Source organism: Spea bombifrons, chromosome 6 (assembly GCF_027358695.1).
Source record: "Spea bombifrons isolate aSpeBom1 chromosome 6, aSpeBom1.2.pri, whole genome shotgun sequence".
Lineage (NCBI taxonomy): Eukaryota > Metazoa > Chordata > Amphibia > Anura > Pelobatidae > Spea > Spea bombifrons.
The window spans coordinates 19,894,124-19,915,251 of record NC_071092.1 but is presented as its reverse complement, the minus strand read 5'-3'; the positions used below and the strand labels follow the sequence as shown (position 1 = coordinate 19,915,251).

General features: G+C 43.2%; 1 protein-coding gene across 1 annotated transcript; it reads right to left on the bottom strand.

Annotated features, from left to right (window-relative positions):
• Positions 1-1,602: 1,602 nt before the first annotated feature.
• On the bottom strand, positions 1,603-12,850 carry NDUFA6 (NADH:ubiquinone oxidoreductase subunit A6). Its single transcript, XM_053469106.1, has 3 exons — positions 12,682-12,850; positions 6,044-6,159; positions 1,603-1,773 (listed from the first exon to the last, which is right to left on the bottom strand). The coding sequence occupies exons 1-3, from the start codon at positions 12,818-12,820 to the stop codon at positions 1,642-1,644; spliced, it is 387 nt and encodes a 128-aa protein (XP_053325081.1). The 5' UTR covers positions 12,821-12,850; the 3' UTR covers positions 1,603-1,641.
• Between the last annotated feature and the right edge of the window lie 8,278 nt (positions 12,851-21,128).

Sequence of the window (21,128 nt, the reverse complement as noted above, 5' to 3'; positions counted from 1 at the left end):
TTGGGTTTTTATGCCCCAGGTGCATTACTTTGCATTTATCCACGTTAAATGCCAATTGCCACAGCTCTGACCATTTTTCCAGCTTACCTAGATCGTTTGCCATTTGGCTTCTTCCTCCAGGAACATCAACCCTGTTGCAAATTTTTGTGTCGTCGGCAAATAAACATACCTTTCCATCAACACCATCTGCAATATCACTAATGAAAATATTAAAGAGAATGGGTCCAAGTACAGATCCCTGAGGTATCCCACTGGTAACAAGACCTTGTTCTGAATATACGCCATTGACTACAACCCTCTGTTTTCTGTCACTCAGCCACTCCTTAATCCATTCAACAACATTGGGATCTAAACCCAGAGATTGCAGTTTATTTATAAGTCTTCTATGTGGGACAGAGTCAAAGGCCTTACTGAAATCCAGATACGCAATGTCTACTGCACCACCTTGATCAATTACTTTAGTCACCCAATCAAAAAAATCAATAAGATTTGTTTGGCAAGATCTTCCTGAGGAAAACCCATGTTGTTTTTGATCTTGAAAGCCATGTGACTTCAGATGTTTAACAATCCTTTCCTTTAACATTGTTTCCATTAATTTTCCCACTACAGATGTAAGACTAACTGGCCTGTAGTTGCCCGACTCCTCCCTACTGCCTTTTTTGTGTATAGGCACAACATTCGCTACTTTCCAATCCCCAGGGACAACTCCCGTTACCAATGATTCGTTAAATATATCAGTTAACGGTTTTGCTAGTACACCCCCAAGTGTGGGGACCTGACACAACACCCCCCAGCTGCCCAATCGTTCCATGAGAGCAGCAGTGCAGCATTAACCCCTTCAATCAGATCACTCCTGACCAACTGTTAGTTTAAAAAAATCCTGGCTCCTAACTTTTTTTAGCTGGCGCCTAGATTCACAACAAATTTGTCAAGCCCTGCCCTAGAAGATAACACGGGGAGTAGAAACAAATGTATGCTTAAATATTAGAGCAGTGCCAAAACTACTGGACATGATTGTAAGTCAGGTAGTGTATGAAAGTTGTATATTCTAGAAAGATAAGCATATACTGGGAAGAGACCACAACATATCTGCATCACCAAAAGGAGAAACATTAGTAAAACAGTCCATCTGTAGAAATCAATGCACGAGAAGTAGTTTACCTATGATCTAAAAAGTAGTGAGTGTCTATACATTGATGTAGAGGCTGATTTAGCCATATTAGTATTTTACCTAATTTAAGGGTCATTCAACTGGTGGCGAGCCAAACAAGTTGCAATATACAGCAGTGATTTTTATTTTATTAATAGCATTTACAGAATTAAGTATTTAATCACTTTTTTTACACCGTTTGTTGCGTATACATACTGGTCATATCCGCAGCACCACAAAGTTAGAAGTCTGTTGCCTGAGTGTTTCCCTGTTATTTGTGCATATTTTGACATCTTGCCCAAACTTCTGATCAATGTTATGGTAAGTAGAGTAGCTCAGGGTTCTATCCAAAGCCTACTACTGTTTACTATAGCACAAAGGGGATAAAAACAAAACCCGTTTTGTTAACATAGTAAATTATTTTGTAAAGGAAAAAAACCCACACACTGGACTAAATAATTAAATCTTTATTTTCAATAGCGTGCTAGAAATTATTGGTCTTGTCCAATGTAAAACTTTGACAGGAAGTCAGCAGGTCGTGGTGCCTCGGTTTCATGGAAGTATCGCATTATATGTGTTCTTTGCTTCCAAACCTTTATAGTTTCTTCAAGGTCCATTTTTCCCTAAAGCATAACATAATATTTTGTTGTAATTAGTTATATTTCGGTTGGATTCAATGTTGCACGTGAAAATAAAACACTACTTAAAAGCAGATGCATAAGAAGTGGCTTACCTATCATTTATTTATTTATTTTTTTTAAATAGGAGGTCCGACTATAAGATCCGGATCTCCCGCAGCGTTGCAAGGGACATGGACGCTCCTCTCTGGCAGCCAGTAAAACGTCTGCGCGATGCACACACAGACAGCCCCCGGTGCTACCTAGCACTTCAGCTGGGGCATCTATGACGGAGCGCCGGTGCGACATGCCCTTCTGGCGTTCCATCACACAAGCCCTGGTGGAAGTGCCAGGCACCAGCGGAGGTTGTCTGCGTGTGAGGGATCTGGATCTTAGTCTTATAGTCAGACCTCTATTTGAGGGCAGCTTTTTAAAAGAAAATCTGAAAGTTGTAATTTTCCCTTAAATTTGCCTTGAAGAAATGAGATGAGGTACTCCCCCACCCTTTGTGAAATGCTGTCATGAGTATCCCAAATAGCCAGTAGGGCTGGAGGGGCCCTTACATTGGCCTGCACTTTTATATCTTGGACAAATGTGTATAGGTGTAGTTTACAGAACCTGGATTGTGTGAAGGGACCTAGGATAGTTCATGTGCCAGTGAACAATGATCCTGCCACCAATATTTAGTCTAGCAAGACTGTAAAAGGATTAATGGTATAGAAGAGGTGCTAGCACCACAGTAAAGGTGTAGTTCTCCCTTGAGAGAGAGCATTAAGTAGAAAACAAAACAGCTCTTTTACTTCTCCCAAGAGGCCTCCAAAGGGGAACAGCACCTTCAAGCACCGCAAAAACATACCGTTTAGTATTCATCTGACGTTGCTTATAGCAGTGTACATATTTCCGCTTGTTCACTTAACTATATAAAGCATATTTGTTCATTGTATACCAATATATACCATGTTATCTTGGTCTGCTCCTCTCACCTTACTCAGGATCCCTCATCTGCTCTTGACCCCTACACTAGCTTATATCTTAAACCTCTCCCCCTCTCTACTTGATCTGTCCCATCCTCCTTTAAGCATGCTACTGTAACTCCTATCCTGAAGAAAAAGCCCTTACTGGACCCGACTGATCTGTCCAACTTCCTCTGACCTCCATGCTTCTTAAAATAGTTTACACACAAATAACTAAGTTACTTAACTCAGGGCTTGACAAATTTGTTGTGAATCTAGGCGCCAGGTAAAAAAAAAGTTAGGAGCCAGGATTTTTTTAAACTAACAGTTGGTCAGGAGTGATCATCCCACTTACTAAACTCATAGCATTTGACCTGGAAGCACCCTGGACTTTCAGGTCAGTGCTGTTTTTTTTTTTTTTTTTTTAACCCTTTCAATGCTGATGTTCCATTGGAGCACAGCATTGACTGATATTTAGTCCCCACAAGGTTGTGGGGACAAATGTTAACCCCTGCAACGCCACGAATGCGTCATACACAATTGTGGCATTGAAGGGGTTAACGCTGCACTGTCGCTCTCAGGGAGCGATCAGGCAGCAGGGGGGTGTTGGGGCTGCTCTCCACACTCATGTGGAGACCAAAGAACCCTCTCCCCTGTCCCTGAAGCTGCCTCTGGCTCAATTGCTGGTCTATAGACCAGCCATTGCAGGGGGGGGGGGGGTGTCTCTGATGACTGCTGTAGGCTTCCATGCCTACAGGAATCAAAGGGCTTGTGGGGGCTTGTTTTTGCTGGTCTGGCTTCCAGGCAGACCACCAGCAGCAGAGTCCCTTACAAAACGGGAATTAACTCCTTAATGCTGCGATCGTGGCATTGAAGGGGTTAACGCTGCACTGTCGCTCTCATGGAGCGATCAGGCAGCAGGGGGGGTGTTGTGTCAGGTGCCCACACTTGTGTGGGGACCCAAACACTCAACCCCCTTTCCTGAAGCTGCCTGTGGCAGCTGAAAACACGATTGCTGGTTTTGCAGCAACTGCGTTTTCAGCCTACAGGATCACTCCGTGGGAGTGATCTCAGGCTCAGAGTGGCTGTGCTGTCTGCCCAGACTCCTGGGCAGACAGCAGCAGCGCCCCCATGTGGTGACTCAGCCTCTCACATCCACAATTTTTTCTGGATGTAAGAGGCTGACAAAACCTAGGCGCCAGGACAAAATTCTGTCGCCATGGCGACCTGGGATTTGTCGAGCCCTGACTTAACTCCTTACTTGACCCCCTGGATTCGGCTATAGACATTCTACTGAGACTGCCCTTACCAATGACCTCACTGCTAAATCCAAAGGCCATTACTCCATTCTAAAATAAAGAAGCAGAGGCTCAGCACTCAAATGGTAAGGAGAGTTTACTTCACGCATTTGCCTGCGTGAAATAAACTCACCTTACCACTTGAGTGCTGAGCCTATGCTTCTTTATTTTGGATTTATTGAAGGACTTGGTGGTACCCTGACTCGTGCACCATCTCACTACCGAGTGCTGTATTCCAACCTTTTTTTCTGTGTATTACTCCATTCTAATCCTACTGGAACCATTCACAGCTTTTGAAGAAAATCCTTCTCAAGTTTGGTCTTCAAGACTCTCCTGGTTCACATCCTACCTCTTACCAAAACTTCAGCCTCCATCTCCAGTAACACTTCCACTTCCCCTCTCAGGGGTAGCCCAAGGCTCAGTCTCTTTACACTACCTTACTTGGTAAAAAAGTCTCATCCTTTGGCTTTCAGTATCACCTGTATGCCAATGACACCCAGATAGAACTGCCTTGCCTCTGTCTCTAACTGGATGTCTGCATGTTTCCTATAAGCTACTCTCAAAAAATGAACTCCTCATATTCCCTCCCTCCAATGCTTATATTCCCTCAACGGTCTCCCTAAGTGTCAATGGTGCAATAATCTCCACAGCCCCTCTCGCAGTTCATTCCTTCCCAGCACTAGATGCCACTAAGGCTTTTGTCCATGCCCTCATCTCTCACCTTGATTATCACCACTTTATTAACACCTCTCCCCTCCCCACTTTAGAATTCACTTCAAAATCCTGACAATTGCTTTCAAGACTCTTCATAGCGGTTCCCCTACTTGCATCGAGTCATCTATCTGTAAATACATTCCTAACCCATCTCCACTCAAACTCTGTGTCCTCTACTCTTATTGCTAGCTCTAATGTACGCTTGCATAATTTCTCAATAGCTGCCCCTATCTTCTGGTATGCCCTCCGCCTGCCTTTGGTCTTTCAAGAAAATCCCTCAACTACCCCCCCAATTTTTAACGACTTACAAAGTTACACATTAAACCCATTCCTCCTATAATCCTTAGCTTACCTCTTGTGCAATACACTCCCTCTAAACTGTAAACTTGTTTGAGCAAGGCCCACCTTCCCTGATTTTGTAAGTCATGTTACATACTACATATGTCCTGTTCACTCATTTTACAGCCACTGTCACCGACAATCCAAAAGTCTTATGACCCAAAATACAAAAAAGTGAAGCACAATATCCTAATTAAATATAAGTATTACACCTTCTGGTGAGGTGGTGCTGCAAAGACACAGGAACAAACTCCCCAAAATGTTCCAAATTAAACAATCAAAACCACGCAAGTGTCTGCGCACCCAAATAATAAGCGAGTAAATTTTATGTACAAAGATACCCTTCCAGCAAGCGTTCCCACACACTGTATTCAAAAGGCTCATATATTTAAAGGGAAGAGAAAAAAGAAAATTATGGTGTAGTATACCAAAGTAGGTCTAAAAACAAACAAAAAACATGCTATTAAGCAGATCGGACGCTTACAATTTAAAGGGCATAAATATGCCCATACATAGAGTGTGATGATCTCCTTAGGAGTTTCTTTATCCCAAACTGGTACTTGTAGATAAAGAAAGTAGGCAGCGGAGGGGAGTAGATAAAAACGATAATTTTAATGTATAAAAGAAAGGCAAACTTGTTGTCCTCTGTTTCGGATGTTAGAGTCCAGGCTTCAAACTTCATAGCAGCGCTACCACAAAGACTCAGTCTTAGTCCTCTGATCCACTTCCTCCTCCCAATGTCATCTGGTGAAGCAAGCGAAACGCGTAGTGTGTGTTGCCTTATTCAGGTGCGCAGACACTTGTGTGGTTTTGAAAAGTCTTATGACCACTAGTCCCAAAGCCCAATTCAGGACAACCAATAAAAAAAAAAAAAAAAAAAGTATATATTGTTTGCTTGGCAAACAATGATAAACATGTTGATGTCATTGTGGTTCAAATAAAATTAGTTTAACTTGTCATATTAAAAATTACCTTGATAACAAGCATGTCAATTACTCTTGGATCAGTAACATGGACATTCTTCTGAAACATCTCCCGCACTTTGTCTCTTCCCTGCTTCACTGTGACATCCAACTGGTAAACCTGGACTGAAATTGTAACACAGGCATGGAATATATAGCAATAGCTTAGTATAATTATACAAAATACAGCTTAATGTTTAATGCAAACAGAACAAACTACGCATCTATAAAATTACAAAGGAGATGCTTTCTTTAACCCCTTCGTGACAAAGTCTGATTTTACTTTTTGTACCCTTCGTGACAATGGCCGTTTTAACATTTCTGCACTGCTCGTGTTTAGCTGTACATTTCTTATTTCCCATTTACTGAACCCACACAAGTTATATATATTGTTTTTTTCAGGACAAGGGCTCTCTTTAGATGACATTGTTTTGATTGTATCATATTATTTACTATTAAAAAAAAGTATAAAATATGGTGAAAAATTTAGAAAAAAAAAAGACTAACTTTTAGATGAAAAAATCTTTTACTCATCTATAAAAGGTAATGAAAAAACCTGCTAAATAGATTCTAGTATTCATCCTGAGTTTAGAAATACCCAATGTTTTTTTCTACACGTTATGGGGCAATAAGTACAGGTAGCGTTATGCTATTTCAAAGCCATTTTTTCCAAATCTGGTAATTCTTCCCCCCATGTGCCATTTCGGGTATCTTTGAAGCCAGCCAATGCAATTTACCCCATTGAATCATATTTTTGAAAACGAGACACCCCAGGGTATTTCAGATGCTAGTATTTTAACTCTTTCCATGCACCATATCTACCACCAGTCTTTGTCAAACTTTGTGGTAGTCATTTTTTTGCATTTGTTTTTTCACACACATTTTACTTCAGGTATGAATTAAAAGGTTCTAGTATATGTCACTATCATAAAACACCCCAATATGTGTTCAGCAACATCTCCTGAGCACAGCGATACCTCACATGAATGATTTTGCCTGGCTGTTTGGGGGCAAAAGGGCCACATTTGGGGCATGCGCATTTTCAATGTTGAACTTTGGCGTTTGGCGATCAACTGCCCATGCCCTATTTGAGCTGGGCCATTTCAGTAGGCCATTTCAGTATGCCCAATAAAGCCATATGCAATTTACCCCATTGAATCATATATTTTTGAAAACTAGACACCCCAGGGTATTCCAAATGCTGGTATTTTAACTCTTTGCATACACACATTTTACCACTAGCATTTTTTCAAAGTTTGCAGTAGTATTTTTTTGTGTATTTTTCCCCTCCACACACCTACTTTATGTATGAATTTACAGCTCCAGGTATATGCCGCTGTCACACGACACCCCAATATGTGTTCTGCAACATCTCCAGAGTACAGTGATACCCCACATGCATGGGTTTGTCATTTTTGGGGGCACTAAAAGGCCAACGAATTTCAGTTTCGATTAGTTGAATGGATTTTTATCGATTATAAAATGAGGGTTTTTACAGAGCAAACGCTCTGAAAAATAACCCTCATTACATAATCCGTTTCAGTGACTCACAGCAGCAGTTCCTGCTTACCAGTCCCTCCCTGTAATCACTGTGACTACTGGCCCCGCCCCTTCCTTCTCCAGAACCACATGGCTGTGGCACTCATCTAACCAAGTATAAAATTAATATCTTGGCTGCTGAAAGTTAGGGAAGGTGGGGGTTAATTTAGGGGCAGCTATGGTTAATGGGGTGTTTAGGGTTAATTTGAGGAAGTTGTGGTTAATGGTGTGTTTAGGGTTAATTTAGGGGCCATTGTGGCTGATGGGGTCTTTAAGGTTAATTTAGGGGATGCTGTGGTTGATGGGGTGTTTAGGGTTTATTTAGGGGGTAGTTATGGTTAATGGGGTGTTAAAGGTTAATTTAATGATGAGGACTGAGGGTTAATTTAATAAAGTTAACTTAAGGTGCAGTTGGAGATAAAGGGGGCAGTCTAAATCTAAATCCTGGGGGCAGTGAAGGTTAACCCAGTACTTATTTATAAAAGTATGGTGTCAGTGTGATGCGAACGGGTCTGTGACTATGAGGGGACTATGAGATATCTGGGGGTTATAAGGCATATCTGGGGAGGACGGAGTGACATAACGGGGGGTATAAGGCATATATACGGCATATACGGTATATAAGGCATATACGGGGAGGACGGAGTGGTGTACCAGGGTGTATAAGGCATATCTGGGGCCACAGTGGCATATCTGGGGGTAGAGTGGAGTGGCATATGTGGGGAGGGCAGCGTGCCATGCCTGGGGAGGATGGAGTGGTGTATCAGGGGGTATAAGGCGTATCAGGCACAGTGGCATATGTGGGAGGCAGTGCGGCATACGTGGGAGGCAGCGTGGCAAGCCTGGGCTCAAATGTGCGTAAATTGGGGGGGGCTGGTTGGGAAATAAAGACAAGAAATGCATTTTATCAAAGTTTTTTTTATTCTGCCGTTTGTATTTATCATCATTTGTTTATTAAATTATTTTAAATAAATGAAAAAATTTACATTCATTATTTTTATCCGATTAATCGAAAAAAATAATCGGCCAACTAATCGATTATGAAAATAATCGTTAGTTGCAGCCCTAATTTAATATGCCAGTATTTTAACTCTTTCCATGCGAGAATTGTTTTAAGCTAATGTGCTAATTTTAGTTTTACCGTATTTGCTCGATTATAAGACAAGGTTTTTTTCCCAGAGCAAATGCTCTGAAAAATACCCCTCATCTTATAATCGCGGTAGTCTTCTAATCAGACCTCATTCTGCTGGGGCCATGATGCTTACCGGGCTTTGATCGCAAGCAGCGTCTCTGCTATTAGCTGCAGGAGAACAGGAAGGTAGCACATAACTCTACCTCCCCTTCCTCTGGGGGCAGGGCCAGAGATGTTGCTCGCACAGCCGGGCCCCTGCAGAAGTCTGCGAGTGGGAAATCTGCAGTTCAGGTGGGGGGTGGGGGGGTTTGAGCGTGTCTGTATGTATGTGTGATTAATGGAATAAATGAGTATTTAAATGTTTGTGAATTAGTGTGTGTGTGAGTGATAGCATGGATGTGTAAGGGGGGTGGGGGTAGTAGCATGGCATAGAGAGGCTGTAATCACACTTCTAACATCCCCAGGTTCCAGCATGTACTGGCTGCCTTGGCTTGATAGGAGTGTGATTGCTATTAGCTATATATATATATATATATATATATATATATATATATATATATATATATATATATATATATATATATATATATATATATATATATATATATATATATATATATATATATATATATATATATATATATATATATATATATATATATATACATATACATATATACATATACACATATATATATATATATACATACATATATACATATATATATACATATATACATATATATACATATATACATATATATATACATATATACATATATACATATATACATATATATACATATATACATATATACATATATACATATATATATACATATACATATACATATACATATATACACATATATATACATACATACACACACATATATACACACACATACATACATATATATACACATATATACACACACATATACATACATATTAGGGCTGCAACTAACGATTATTTTAATAATCGATCAGTTGGCCGATTATTTTGTCGATTAATCGGATCAAAAAATACATTATTTTAAATTGAAGAAAAATTGCAATAAAAAACGTACAATTTACACTTTCATCTCTTTATTGCAATGGCCTCTCTCTATTCACCTTCTTATTTTACTGACATAAAAGCTACAAGAACCCAAACACAGTGTTTGTCAAACTAGGTTTTAATACAAAGTTATTAGTAAATATTAATTCATATGTTAACTATTTTTCATATTTAATAAAAACTGAGAAAAAAAGCCGTGTTTAAATTTTTTTTATTTACCAAACTGCCCCCCAGTTATGCACATCTGACCCCCAGCTTGCCACTCTGCCCCCATAAATGCCTTATACCTCTTATATGCCAGATTCCACTGTGCCCCCTGATATGCCACTGTGCCCCTGATATGCCATATACTCCTTATATGCCAGTGATATGCAACTGAGCCCCCTGATATACCTTTTACCCCCAGGTTTGTTTTATACCCCTCTGATATGCCTAATATCGATATGTCTTATATCCCCTATATGCCACTGAGCCCCCTGATATACCTTTTATCCCCAGATATGTTTATGCCCCCCTGATATGCCTAATATCCATATGCCTTATACCCCCTATATGCCCTAAAAATTCATAATACCCCATACACCACTATAACTCACCCATATACCACTCTGACTCCTCCCCCTCCCATACACCACTCTGGCTCCTCCCCCTCCCATACACCACTCTGGCTCCTCCCCCTCCCATACACCACTCTGGCTCCTCCCCATCTCATACTCCACTCTGCCTCCTCCCCCCTCCCATACACCACTCTGCCTCCTCCCCCGCCCATACATCACTTTGGCTCCTCCCCCTCCAATATACCACTCTGCCTCCTCCCCTCCCATACATCACTTTGGCTCCTCCCCTCCCATACTCCACTCTGCCTCCTGTGAACCTCCGTTTCTGACAAGACACCAGGGAGCCGGGTAGAGAGGCAGAGTGGCGTATGAGAGGGGGAGGAGCCAGAGTGGTGTATTGGAGGGTGGCTCCCATACACCCCTCCGACTCCTCCCCCCTCCCATACACCGCTCTGCCTCTCTACCCGGCTCCGTTACTGAAGGCACTTTCACTGCAGCTTCATAGAAGCCACAGTGTAAGTGAAGGGCAGTAACGGAGTCTGTCTGTGCGACGCAGACCCTCACCGGCTGTCAGAGAGGATGATTCTCTGTCAGCCGGTGGGGGTCTGCATCGCACAGACAGACTCCATTACTGCCCTTCACTTACACTGAGGCTTCTATGAAGCTGCAGGGAAAGTGCCTGTCAGTAACGGTGCCGGGTAGAGAGGCAGAGTGATGTATGGGAGGGGGGAGGAGGCAGATGGGAGGGGGAGAGAGACGGAAGTGAGAGACCGGCCGACAGTGAGGGGAATCCAGGTCCCCTACAGCTTTGCGGGGGATCTGGATTCCGGTGTTATAATCCAATCTCTGTTTGAGGTCGGATTATATAAGGAGAGGAGCATTTGCTCTGAAAAAAACCTCTTTTTATAATCGATAAAAATCGATCCGATTAATCGATGATGAAATTCGTTGACAACGATTTTCATTATCGATTATTATCGATTAGTTGTTTCAGCCGTAATATATCATGGGGCACAGTGGCATATAGGAGGGTATATATCATGGGGCACAGTGGCATATAGGAGGGTATAAGACATTTCTGGAGGCAGAGTGGCATATAGAGGGTTAAAAGGCACATCATGGGGCAGCGTGGCAAATAGGGGGGGGTATAAGGCATTTCTGGGGGCAGAGTGGCAAGCCTGGGGGCAGATGTGCATAACAGGGGGGGGCAGGTTGGCAAATAAAAAGAAATAAAAAATATATTTTTCTCAATCATAGCTTTTATTAAATATGAAAATTAGTTTACATGAATTAATATTTACTAGTAAAACTTTTTTCCTATAGGGTAGTCTTATATTCAGGCTTTGTTTTTTTTCCTAAATTAACATTTTGATTTTGGGGGGTCGTCTTATAATCAGGGTCCTCTTATAATCGAGCAAATACGGTATACGGTTTGATGGGGTAAACTGCATTGGCCAGCTCCAAAGATACCCAAAATAGCACATGGGGGGGGGGAAGAATTACCAGATTTGGAGAAAATGGTTTGAAACTGCAAAACGCTACTTGTATTTATTACCCTATAACGTGCAGAATTTTTTTTAAATAAATTGGTTATTTCTAAACTCAGGACAAACCTTATCTATTAAGCAGGTTTTTTCGTTAGCTTATAAAATATTTTAAGAAAAGTCCTTTTTTTCTAGAATTTTCACCATATTTTATACTTTTTTTTTTTATAGTAAGTAGTATGATATAATCAACATCATGACATCTAAAGAAAGCCCTTGTCGACCTGAAAAAAAATATATATATATATATAACTTGTGTGAGTTCAGTAAACAAGAAAATAAAAAACAGCTAAACACAAGCACCATACAAATGGTAAAATAGCCATTGTCACAAAGGGTACAAGAAAAAAAGTCAGCCATTGCCACGAAGGGGTTAATGGGGGTAACAGTCACCCCCCAAGTACTAAGGGGTGAAAACATAGAAAATGTATATAGTTATAGCGTTGCTGTTTACAGAGCAAGTGACTGTATGCACTATAAAACCCTAATCTACTTGAGGGTGGGCCGGGAGCTTTTCGTGTAGTGTTGAGGTCTTTGATAAAAACGATTATACTGGTTTATAAAATTAGGAACCATTGTAAAGCAAAAAAAAAAAAAAAAAAAAAATAATAAAAAAAAAAAAAAAAAAAAAAAAGGGGGCTAAAAACCGACACAAGTTTAGATAACATAAGTAGTTTTATTTATAAATCCTTCCCATAAACCGCATGAGCACAGTTTATAACTATATAAGATCTCACAATACGCTAACTGCGAAAATACACGCAAAGGTCAAACAAAGAGCACCGTAAAACATAATAACACCATGATTACCCTTACCTGCGTTAGGTACCTCCCGATACCATGCCCGATATAGTTCCCGAACACGCCGTTTTGCCTCTCCTAAATCACGACTCAGAAGCGGCTTCACGGCCGTTAAAGAACGACCTAAAGTGGACGCAGCAGATGCCGACGCCATATTTCTTCAGCAAATGCAAGCGCATGAACAGCAACAGCCAATCAAACTGAAGCCTATGAACCACCGATAAACGCGAAAAGATGACGATTAAATACGCGCCTGCTCCAATGAAGGACAGAACTAAAGTCTGTAAAGGCGTGTTACGATATCACCCGTGATACCATTCAGAAGCCATGTTCGCAAATTGCAAAACACATATTTTAATCCGGTCAAGATTTTAAAATCTGTAGAATTTAAAAAATACAGAATGCTTTACTAATACAATGTAAAAAATATCTGCAGTTAAGAGTAGGAACAAATTCTCATGACGTATCATTTTTATAAGCCTTCCTTAAAATGTTTTGCTATATATAGCATAACTAGTCTGATATCTGAGTTTTAGTAGTGTTTGTTTATTGTAACCTGTTTAAGTATGCTTCTACACCCTGTACTCTGTATTGCGTGATTCTATTTGGCGACGGTGCAAGACGTGACAGTAGCAGTGGGTGCATTGGCGTTGCAGTGACACCTAGCAATTAGTAACATCCATGTTACACCCAGTGGGCATGATTTATTGGACAGGTTGAAAATCTAGAATGCATTAAAGGGCTCCTAATTCCCGGAATGTTACGTCTGAAGGTTATCTGCGCAGAAAAAAGAAGCCCTGTATTACTTATGAAACATAACAGTACCCGGTGATGCTCCTTGGTAACCTGCTTGATTTATTGAGATAACCCGAAGAAAGATCTTGTTCACACCTCAAAACATTTCAGCCCTTCAGTCCCATAGGTTTTTTTCCGATGAGAGAGAGAGAGCTTCCTTTTGTTACCATACTTACATGATTAGCTGACAATTAACATAATTGTAATTTAGTAAAAGCTAGAAAAACAAACATATTTTTAATATAGTTTCCCGTCTGAATCCTCACAAAGCTGCATTGACATAAACTACCCTGAAAATGTATTAATTCTGGTGTCCTTATTTCATAAATACCTAATTTATATAGAATTTCTATACTTTCCCAATTCTTACATGGCAGATATTATAAGGTGTACATCAGGGCCGTCCGAAGACTTAACGCCGCCTGGGGCGAAGTTTAAAACGCCGCCCCCCGTCGACGTCGGGGGGGGGATTTTAAACTTCGCCGACGCCATAATCTACGATTCCCCCCCCCCCGGTACTTACCTTTAAACAGTCCTGCGACGAGTCTCCCTGCTCTGCCACGGTGCCGGCTTGTAATGCTGAGCGCCGGAAATTGACGTCACTTCCGGCGCTCTGCATTACAAGCCGGCACCGGGACCGAACAGGGAGACTCGCCGCAGAGGAGAGAGAGAGAGAGGGGCGCCGAGCGGGTAAGCGAAAACCACTCGGTGCCCCTCTCTCCTCCGCTTCAAAAAACAAACAAATAAAAGCGCTTCTAAAGTGCCGCCTGGGGCAATTGCCCCAGTCTGCCCCATTATAGGGCCGGCCCTGGTGTACATTATGCTTTCAAAACTGTTGATTTTTTTACATTTTAAATGCTGAGGTTTCAACTCCCAATTTTGAACGAAGAAATGTAAAACAAATAAAATACCTACAATAGCATATACACAGGGTGTCCAAGTTTTTTCTGCAGTGGGACACTTCATCAGAAATGTATATGTGCATGGGCCGCACTCATTTTTCACCGAGAGAAAATATGGCCTTTAATATGATTTACAGATTGAAATAAAGTAAATGACACAAAACATTTACTTTCCTCTCAGTGGTTTCTGGGCCTAGTAGGTTTTGTCCTCTGAAGTGACTACAAATTCAGGATTCTTGATAAGTAAAAATAAAATAGATCTATTTATTCTAGGGATGTACTGAAATTTCTGGACCGAAACTAAAATTTCAGTAAATCACAGGGCACCATGGCAGCAGAGGCGCCATGCAGCCGTCCCATCGCCAGGGCCATGCCGAGGCAGCAGGTGGCAGGGAGAGGAGGAGAGAAAGGGGTGCAGAGTGGTCGCACATGAAAAAGTTTTTAGCAACCGCTCGGCCCCCTTTGTCTCCTCTGCTCCTTACCGCTGCTCTGATTGCGGTGGTGGGAGCTCAAGGCCTTGGTCGCGTTGCGGCACTTCATGATGAGCGCCGGGATATGACGTCATATCCTGACGCTCAGCGGTGAAGCTGTTTGCGCTGTGGCAGGACAGCAAGACTGAAGCCTCGTGCTCCCACCATAGGACCTCACCAGGGCAAGTGAACTGCAAGGGGGGGTAGATAGTAAGAAAGGGGGGAGAGAGGATAGATAGTAAGAAGGGGGAGAGTTAGCTAGTGAGTGGGGGGAGGAAGTAGATAGTGAGAAGGGTAGTAGAGGGGTTAGACAGTGAGTAGGGGGGGAGTGGGTAGATAGTGAGAAGGGGAGGGGATTGTGAGGAAGTGTCAGGCTGATAGGAGCGAGGAGAGGAACCCAGTACACAGGCTACCTTCCAGAAGATGAGGGAAGGTTTAGTGGATAAGGCAAAATCCTGGGGGATCCGAGGATCAGGGCGGGAGACAGCAGCGAAATCCGTAAGACGAGCCAAAATTCGGGGTCGGAGAGATCAGGATAAGCGAAGTACAAAGCCAAGGGTACAAAGCCTCCTCCTTGTGTGGTGCCATTGACGTGCATTCCCCAGGCTACGTCGTGCAGGAAACTAGAGGAGGCAGGAGGGTGAGCGCGCGCCCCTAAACACAGTTTGGAGGAGCTGGTTCAGGGAAGATGGAGGTTGTGGCGTGGGAGACAGTAGCTATCGGCGGGTACTCAGGTGAGTTACTGCAGTGAGGATTCTCTCGCCGTGGACCCTGACAGGAAGAGAGGAGAGGGGGTAGATAGTGAGAAGGGGAGGAGATCGTGAGAAAGGGGGGTAGTAAGAATCTTGAAAGAAAGAGTGAGAATGAGTAAGATAATGAATGAAGTAATGTGTGGATGAATCATGTGAATGGGTGAGAGAATTAATGAAGTAATGTGTGTATGAATTGTGTGAATGAGTGAGAGAATTAATTGGTGTGTGAATGAATTGTGTGAATGCGTGAGATAATGAATTAATGTCTGTATGAATTGTGTGAATGTGGGAGATAATGAATGAATTAATGTGTGGTTGAATTTTGTGAATGCGTGAGAGTATAAATTAATGTGTGGATAAATTGTTTGAATGAGAGAGAATTAATGAATTAATGTGTGGATGAATTGTGTTAATGAATTAGAGAATGAATGGATTAATGTGTGGATGAATGGTGAGAATGAATTGTGAGAATGCATTAATGAATGTGTAAATGATTTGTGTGAATAAGTGAGAGAATTAATAATTGTGTGAAGGAATTGTGTAAATGACAGTGAATGAGTAAGTGACTGTATAAGTGTTTTGTGTGTATCGTAGATGTATAAGTGATTTGGGACAAAGATGACACAGGACGGGCTGTTTGAGGACAAAGATGGCTCAGGCTGGGATGTTTGGGGACAAAGATGGCTCAGGCTGGGCTGTAATTTGTGTGTGTAATCTGGGTGCTGGTTAAGTTCAATGTGGACACCAGGGCTGGTTTTGGGGTGTGCAACCTGTGATTTATACCTGCAATTTAGTTTTTTTTAATATATACCTTTAATGCGGCGCTTATATGTGATTTCCAGTTGATCTATACCTACAAAGCCGGATTTCTGTGTTATTCTGTTGATCTATATCTGATAAACTATGTTTCCATACATTATTTATGTATACCTGGGTTTGTATAACTTATTTAGTTGATCTATACCTTCAGTGCTGAGTTTACATGTGATCCCCAGTTCATCTATACCTGCAAAGCTGGGTTTGTGTGTTATTCTGTTGGACTATACCTGCAATGCTATACACGCAACTGTTGTTTACATGTGTTGTTTATTTGATCTATACCTGAACTATAGGGAGGAAGGAAAAGAGAGGTGTGGCATAGTGAGTGAGGGGACAAAGGGACTCTGGGAATGATTACGGTGGAGAGGACCTTTCAAAGTCACGGTAGAGTCAGAAGGAGGGAAGACTGCACTGACTCTCACAGTCTTCCCTTAATCTGCAGTCAGTGTGGCAAATATTTTTTTTTCTGTGTGGGAGCGGAGGGAGTGATTGCATGCTAGGGTGCGTGCAGGGAGTGCAAAGGAAATAATTGCCTAGGGTCCAATTTTTTCAATATTTAAAGGAAAAATGTTTTTGTTACAAACATTGTTTTCCCCCTATATTTAATGTATGCAAGGAACATTATTGTTACCAGCGTTTCCAGTTATATATTATTGTACTTGTTTGCACTTGCATATAAATAGTCTCTAATAAAAACAGCTTGCCTTGCTGAGAGATGGCAGCCCGAGAGTTTAGCTTTGTAGCTTTCTTACTATCATCCAATCAACGAACCATGGAGCGCATATACATAAGGGAGAAAAAACAAAAACAATGACGGTGCAGTATAATAAAACAAATGTAGGGTTTTATATGATGTAAAATCAACTCACAAACGAGCTTGATAAATCGGACCCATCAGAGGATGCAATAAAAAAGTTATTTTTAACGGCTTCTTAAAATCTGTAAGATAAATGGACTAATGCAGTATCTTGGGTAAAATGATCTGAAAGATCTGGATGCGCTTACAGTTGAAATTGGCACAACATGAGAAGCACTGTGCATCTCAAGGCAGTCCGGGCAGAGAGGGAGCGATCCCGAAGAAAAAGATCAACACAAACGGACCAACTATCCCACATTCTCATAACCAAGAACAGATTTTCAACCTTTCTTCATTCACCTATAAAGAAACGCAAAACAGCCATAGATATAGAGGATGTAGGATCGAAGTCTCAAGGCTGTAAAATATCCAGTCTGGAGTCTCTCTCTCGTTTCTTTCTCAACACGTTTCGCCAATCCTACTTCTCCTACCTCAGGAGAATAATTAATAGTAGTCGGAGAAAAAGATACGTGTATGTGTGCGATCCCTTGTCTGGTCTTATGTAGTGTATACTTCCGGGTTTGACGTCACTGCGTTCAATGTGGGGGGGACCTAGTGGCCGATAACGTGTCATAAGATCTCCCTCTCGGGGTGTGGCATCCCTCCATGGCTGCATTTTCTTCCTTGTTGAACGGGGTTTGGTCTAGATAATTGACGCAAAATCAGGGTCTGTAAAAGTGCCGTCGAAGTGGAAGATATGGAAGGGAAATAAAAGGAATGTGCATTTCTGGATTGTTCTTCATCTCTGGCCCGAAAACCGACACATACATAAAAACAAAAATGCGAATCGCCCTTTTAGTAACAATGTATTGTGTAGATAAAAATGTTTAAATAAACGTTGTTGGTCTCTTGATTTGTCCACAAATCTTTTTCAAGAAAATATTATGAATCTCTGGAAATCAGTGTCACCCGCTCCCGTGGATCCGCTGTCCCCCGTTGTCCTGCGTCCGTCCATCCGGCTCCCGGCTCGCCGCTACACTTACCTCGTGGCGAGGTCAGGAGGAAGCGTCGGCCGGGTGCTCGGCATTGCGGTCGTGCTCCCCTTGCTGGACACGGGCGTTACTGCAGCTAGGTTTAGCCGCAGCTGCCGTGTTTTGGCAGGTAGGGGGCGCGTGTGACGTCAGCGTTGGGGGCGTGGTGGCTACCGGCGCCAAATTTAAAAATCCGGAAGCCCTGTTACCGGTACCCTGGTGTGGTCTTTTGCTGGTTACCGTTCTAGTGCGTTCTATGATTTATCTGACCCTTTGGCTTGTCCTGACTACGCTCTGCTCTGCGATTTGGCTGTGTTTGTTCCTCTACGTGTATGACCTGGATCGTCTGACTACCCGCTTTGGATCTGACTCACCTTCTGGCTGACTACCCGTCCTGTGTATGACCTGGATCGTCTGACTACCCACTTTGGATCTGACCCACCTTCTGGCTGACTACCCGTCCCGTGTATGACCCCTGGCTCGTCTGACTCTGCGTTTGTTTTGCTCTCCCCCTACACTAATTTGGTGGAGATCTCTCCAGCTGTACCCAGAGACTATCTACCTCTCCATATCTACCTACTCTGGGGCCTCCTCACTGTTGGGATCATCGAATACCCGGGGGTTGCGTCTCTGCGCACTCCCCCAGGAGAAGAACTTCCGCGGTGAGTGCTCTGGCTTGTGGTAGACGTGACATTACACCAGGGTCATGGATCCCTCTGAGTACGGCAAGGTCCTCTCTGCCCAGGGGCAGGCGATTCAAGCTCACGAAGCCCGCTTCACTAGCCTTGAGGATAAAATGGATCAGCTGTCCCATGCTATGCAAATCCTGTTGTCCCGGTCAGACCCTAACCCTACAGCTGCTTCCTCCACGTCTGCTGCTCAACCTTCGGTTTCAAGTCCTCCTGTGTCTGCTGACTCCCCTTCTGTTTCCATGAAACTACCTCCTCCAAGTCGATATGCAGGGGACCCTATGTCTTGTCGTGGCTTTTTGAACCAGTCATCTATACAATTTGAGCTCTCTCCTCACATGTTTTCCTCCGAAAAGGCCAAAGTAGGATACATTATCTCCCTTCTGTCTGGCAAAGCTTTGGCATGGGCCTCTCCATTATGTGAAAAGAATTCCCCACTTATCTACAATTGCGCGGCCTTCATCTCCACCTTTCGGAAGACGTTTGATGTTCCAGGGAAGGCGGCCACTGCCTCTCTTTCATTGCTACATGTTTCTCAGGGCTATAAGACTGTGGCGGAATATGCCATCGAATTCAAGACATTTGCTCCCGAGGTGAACTGGTCTCCTGAGGCGCTTATCGCAGCGTTCTACGATGGTTTATCGGAACGATTGAAAGATGAATTATCCACTAAAGATCTCCCTGTGGATTTTGAGGAATTCGTGGCTTTGGGCCTAAAGATTGACACACGCTTCCGGGAGAGACAGTCCCAAAAGACTAAAAGATGGACCAAATCGTCGTATGAATCTCCTTGTACCTTCTCCAGCCCTAGTCCAAGTCCCTCCGTGGATGAACCTATGGAAGTGGGTTGTAAGGACTTACCTGCCTCTCCGGCCCCGCTCCATGGCTGCTCCCACGACGCTTCCTCAGGCGGCTTCCCGGGCAGCGAGTACCACCGCTACCCGGTCGGCGTCTTCACCGCATGGCCGACCACGCGGTAAACGGGTACCACAGCGCCACCGTGTGGTCAAAAGTTAATATTGCACGTTACATTTGTAACATGCTTTTATAACCTTGGCTGACCTCTTAATGCAGGACACGCCTCCTCCTCTCCCTATTTAAACCCGGAATTCCTCTTCTGGATCACCCTTGGTTGGTGTATTTTGCTATTTGCTTGTGCATTGCTTGTGACTACTGCTCCGGTTTGACTTGGCTTGTTGACCTCGTTCCTGTCTTCTGATTCGGCTCCTGATTCCTGCTCACCTGGTATTGATTCGGCTTGTTGACCTCGTCTCTGGATTCTGATTTGGCTTATCCTGATTACCTGTCTGACCCGGTTGGTTCTCTGACTTTCTGGTTCCTGTTTGGCCTGGCTACCTCCGCCATCTGGGGTCCTGCCTCATCATACCATTACAGTACCAAGGGTCACCATGGACCCCGCGGAGATTGGCCAGAAGATGTCTACCTGTGAAGCCCGTATTGAAAGTCTGGATCATCACATGGACCAGTTTGCTCAGGCTTTGCAAACCCTCCTGGCGAGGACTGATCCAGCACGTGGTCCTCCTCCTGTGCCCGCTGCTGCACCTGTTGCTGTTCCACCGCCTGCTGACCCAGGTCTTCATACCCTCCGTTTACCTCCTCCTCCCAGATATGGAGGAGATCCTGCTACCTGTCGTGGATTCCTCAATCAGTGCTCCATTCACTTCGAGATGTCTCCCTACTTGTTTCCTTCCGACAGAGCTCGTGTGGGGTATGTCATCTCTCTACTCACTGACAGGGCTCTGGCCTGGGCAACTCCTCTTTGGGAACGCAACTCTCCAGTGGTCAACAATTATAATGACTTTGTAACCACTTTCCGTCAAGTGTTTGACAGGCCAGGTCGCGGCCATATTGCCTCGTCAAGTCTCTTCTCATTGCGTCAGGGTACACGCAGTTTATCGGACTATGCCATTGAATTCCGTACCCTGGCTGCAGAAGTGGCATGGAACAACGACGCCTTGGTTGCTGCCTTCACTAATGGCCTGTCTGACCGCCTGAAAGATGAAGTAGCAGCCCGAGACCTGCCCACGGACTTGGAAGAACTCATCGCCTACATTGGCCACATTGATCTACGCCTCCGGGAACGCCAGGTACAGCGAGATCGCCAAAGAAGGGGTCCAGTGCGTTTTGCGCCACGTCTCGCTGCTTCTGACTCTGCTTCTCTTCCGCCTGAAGAGCCCATGCAGATCG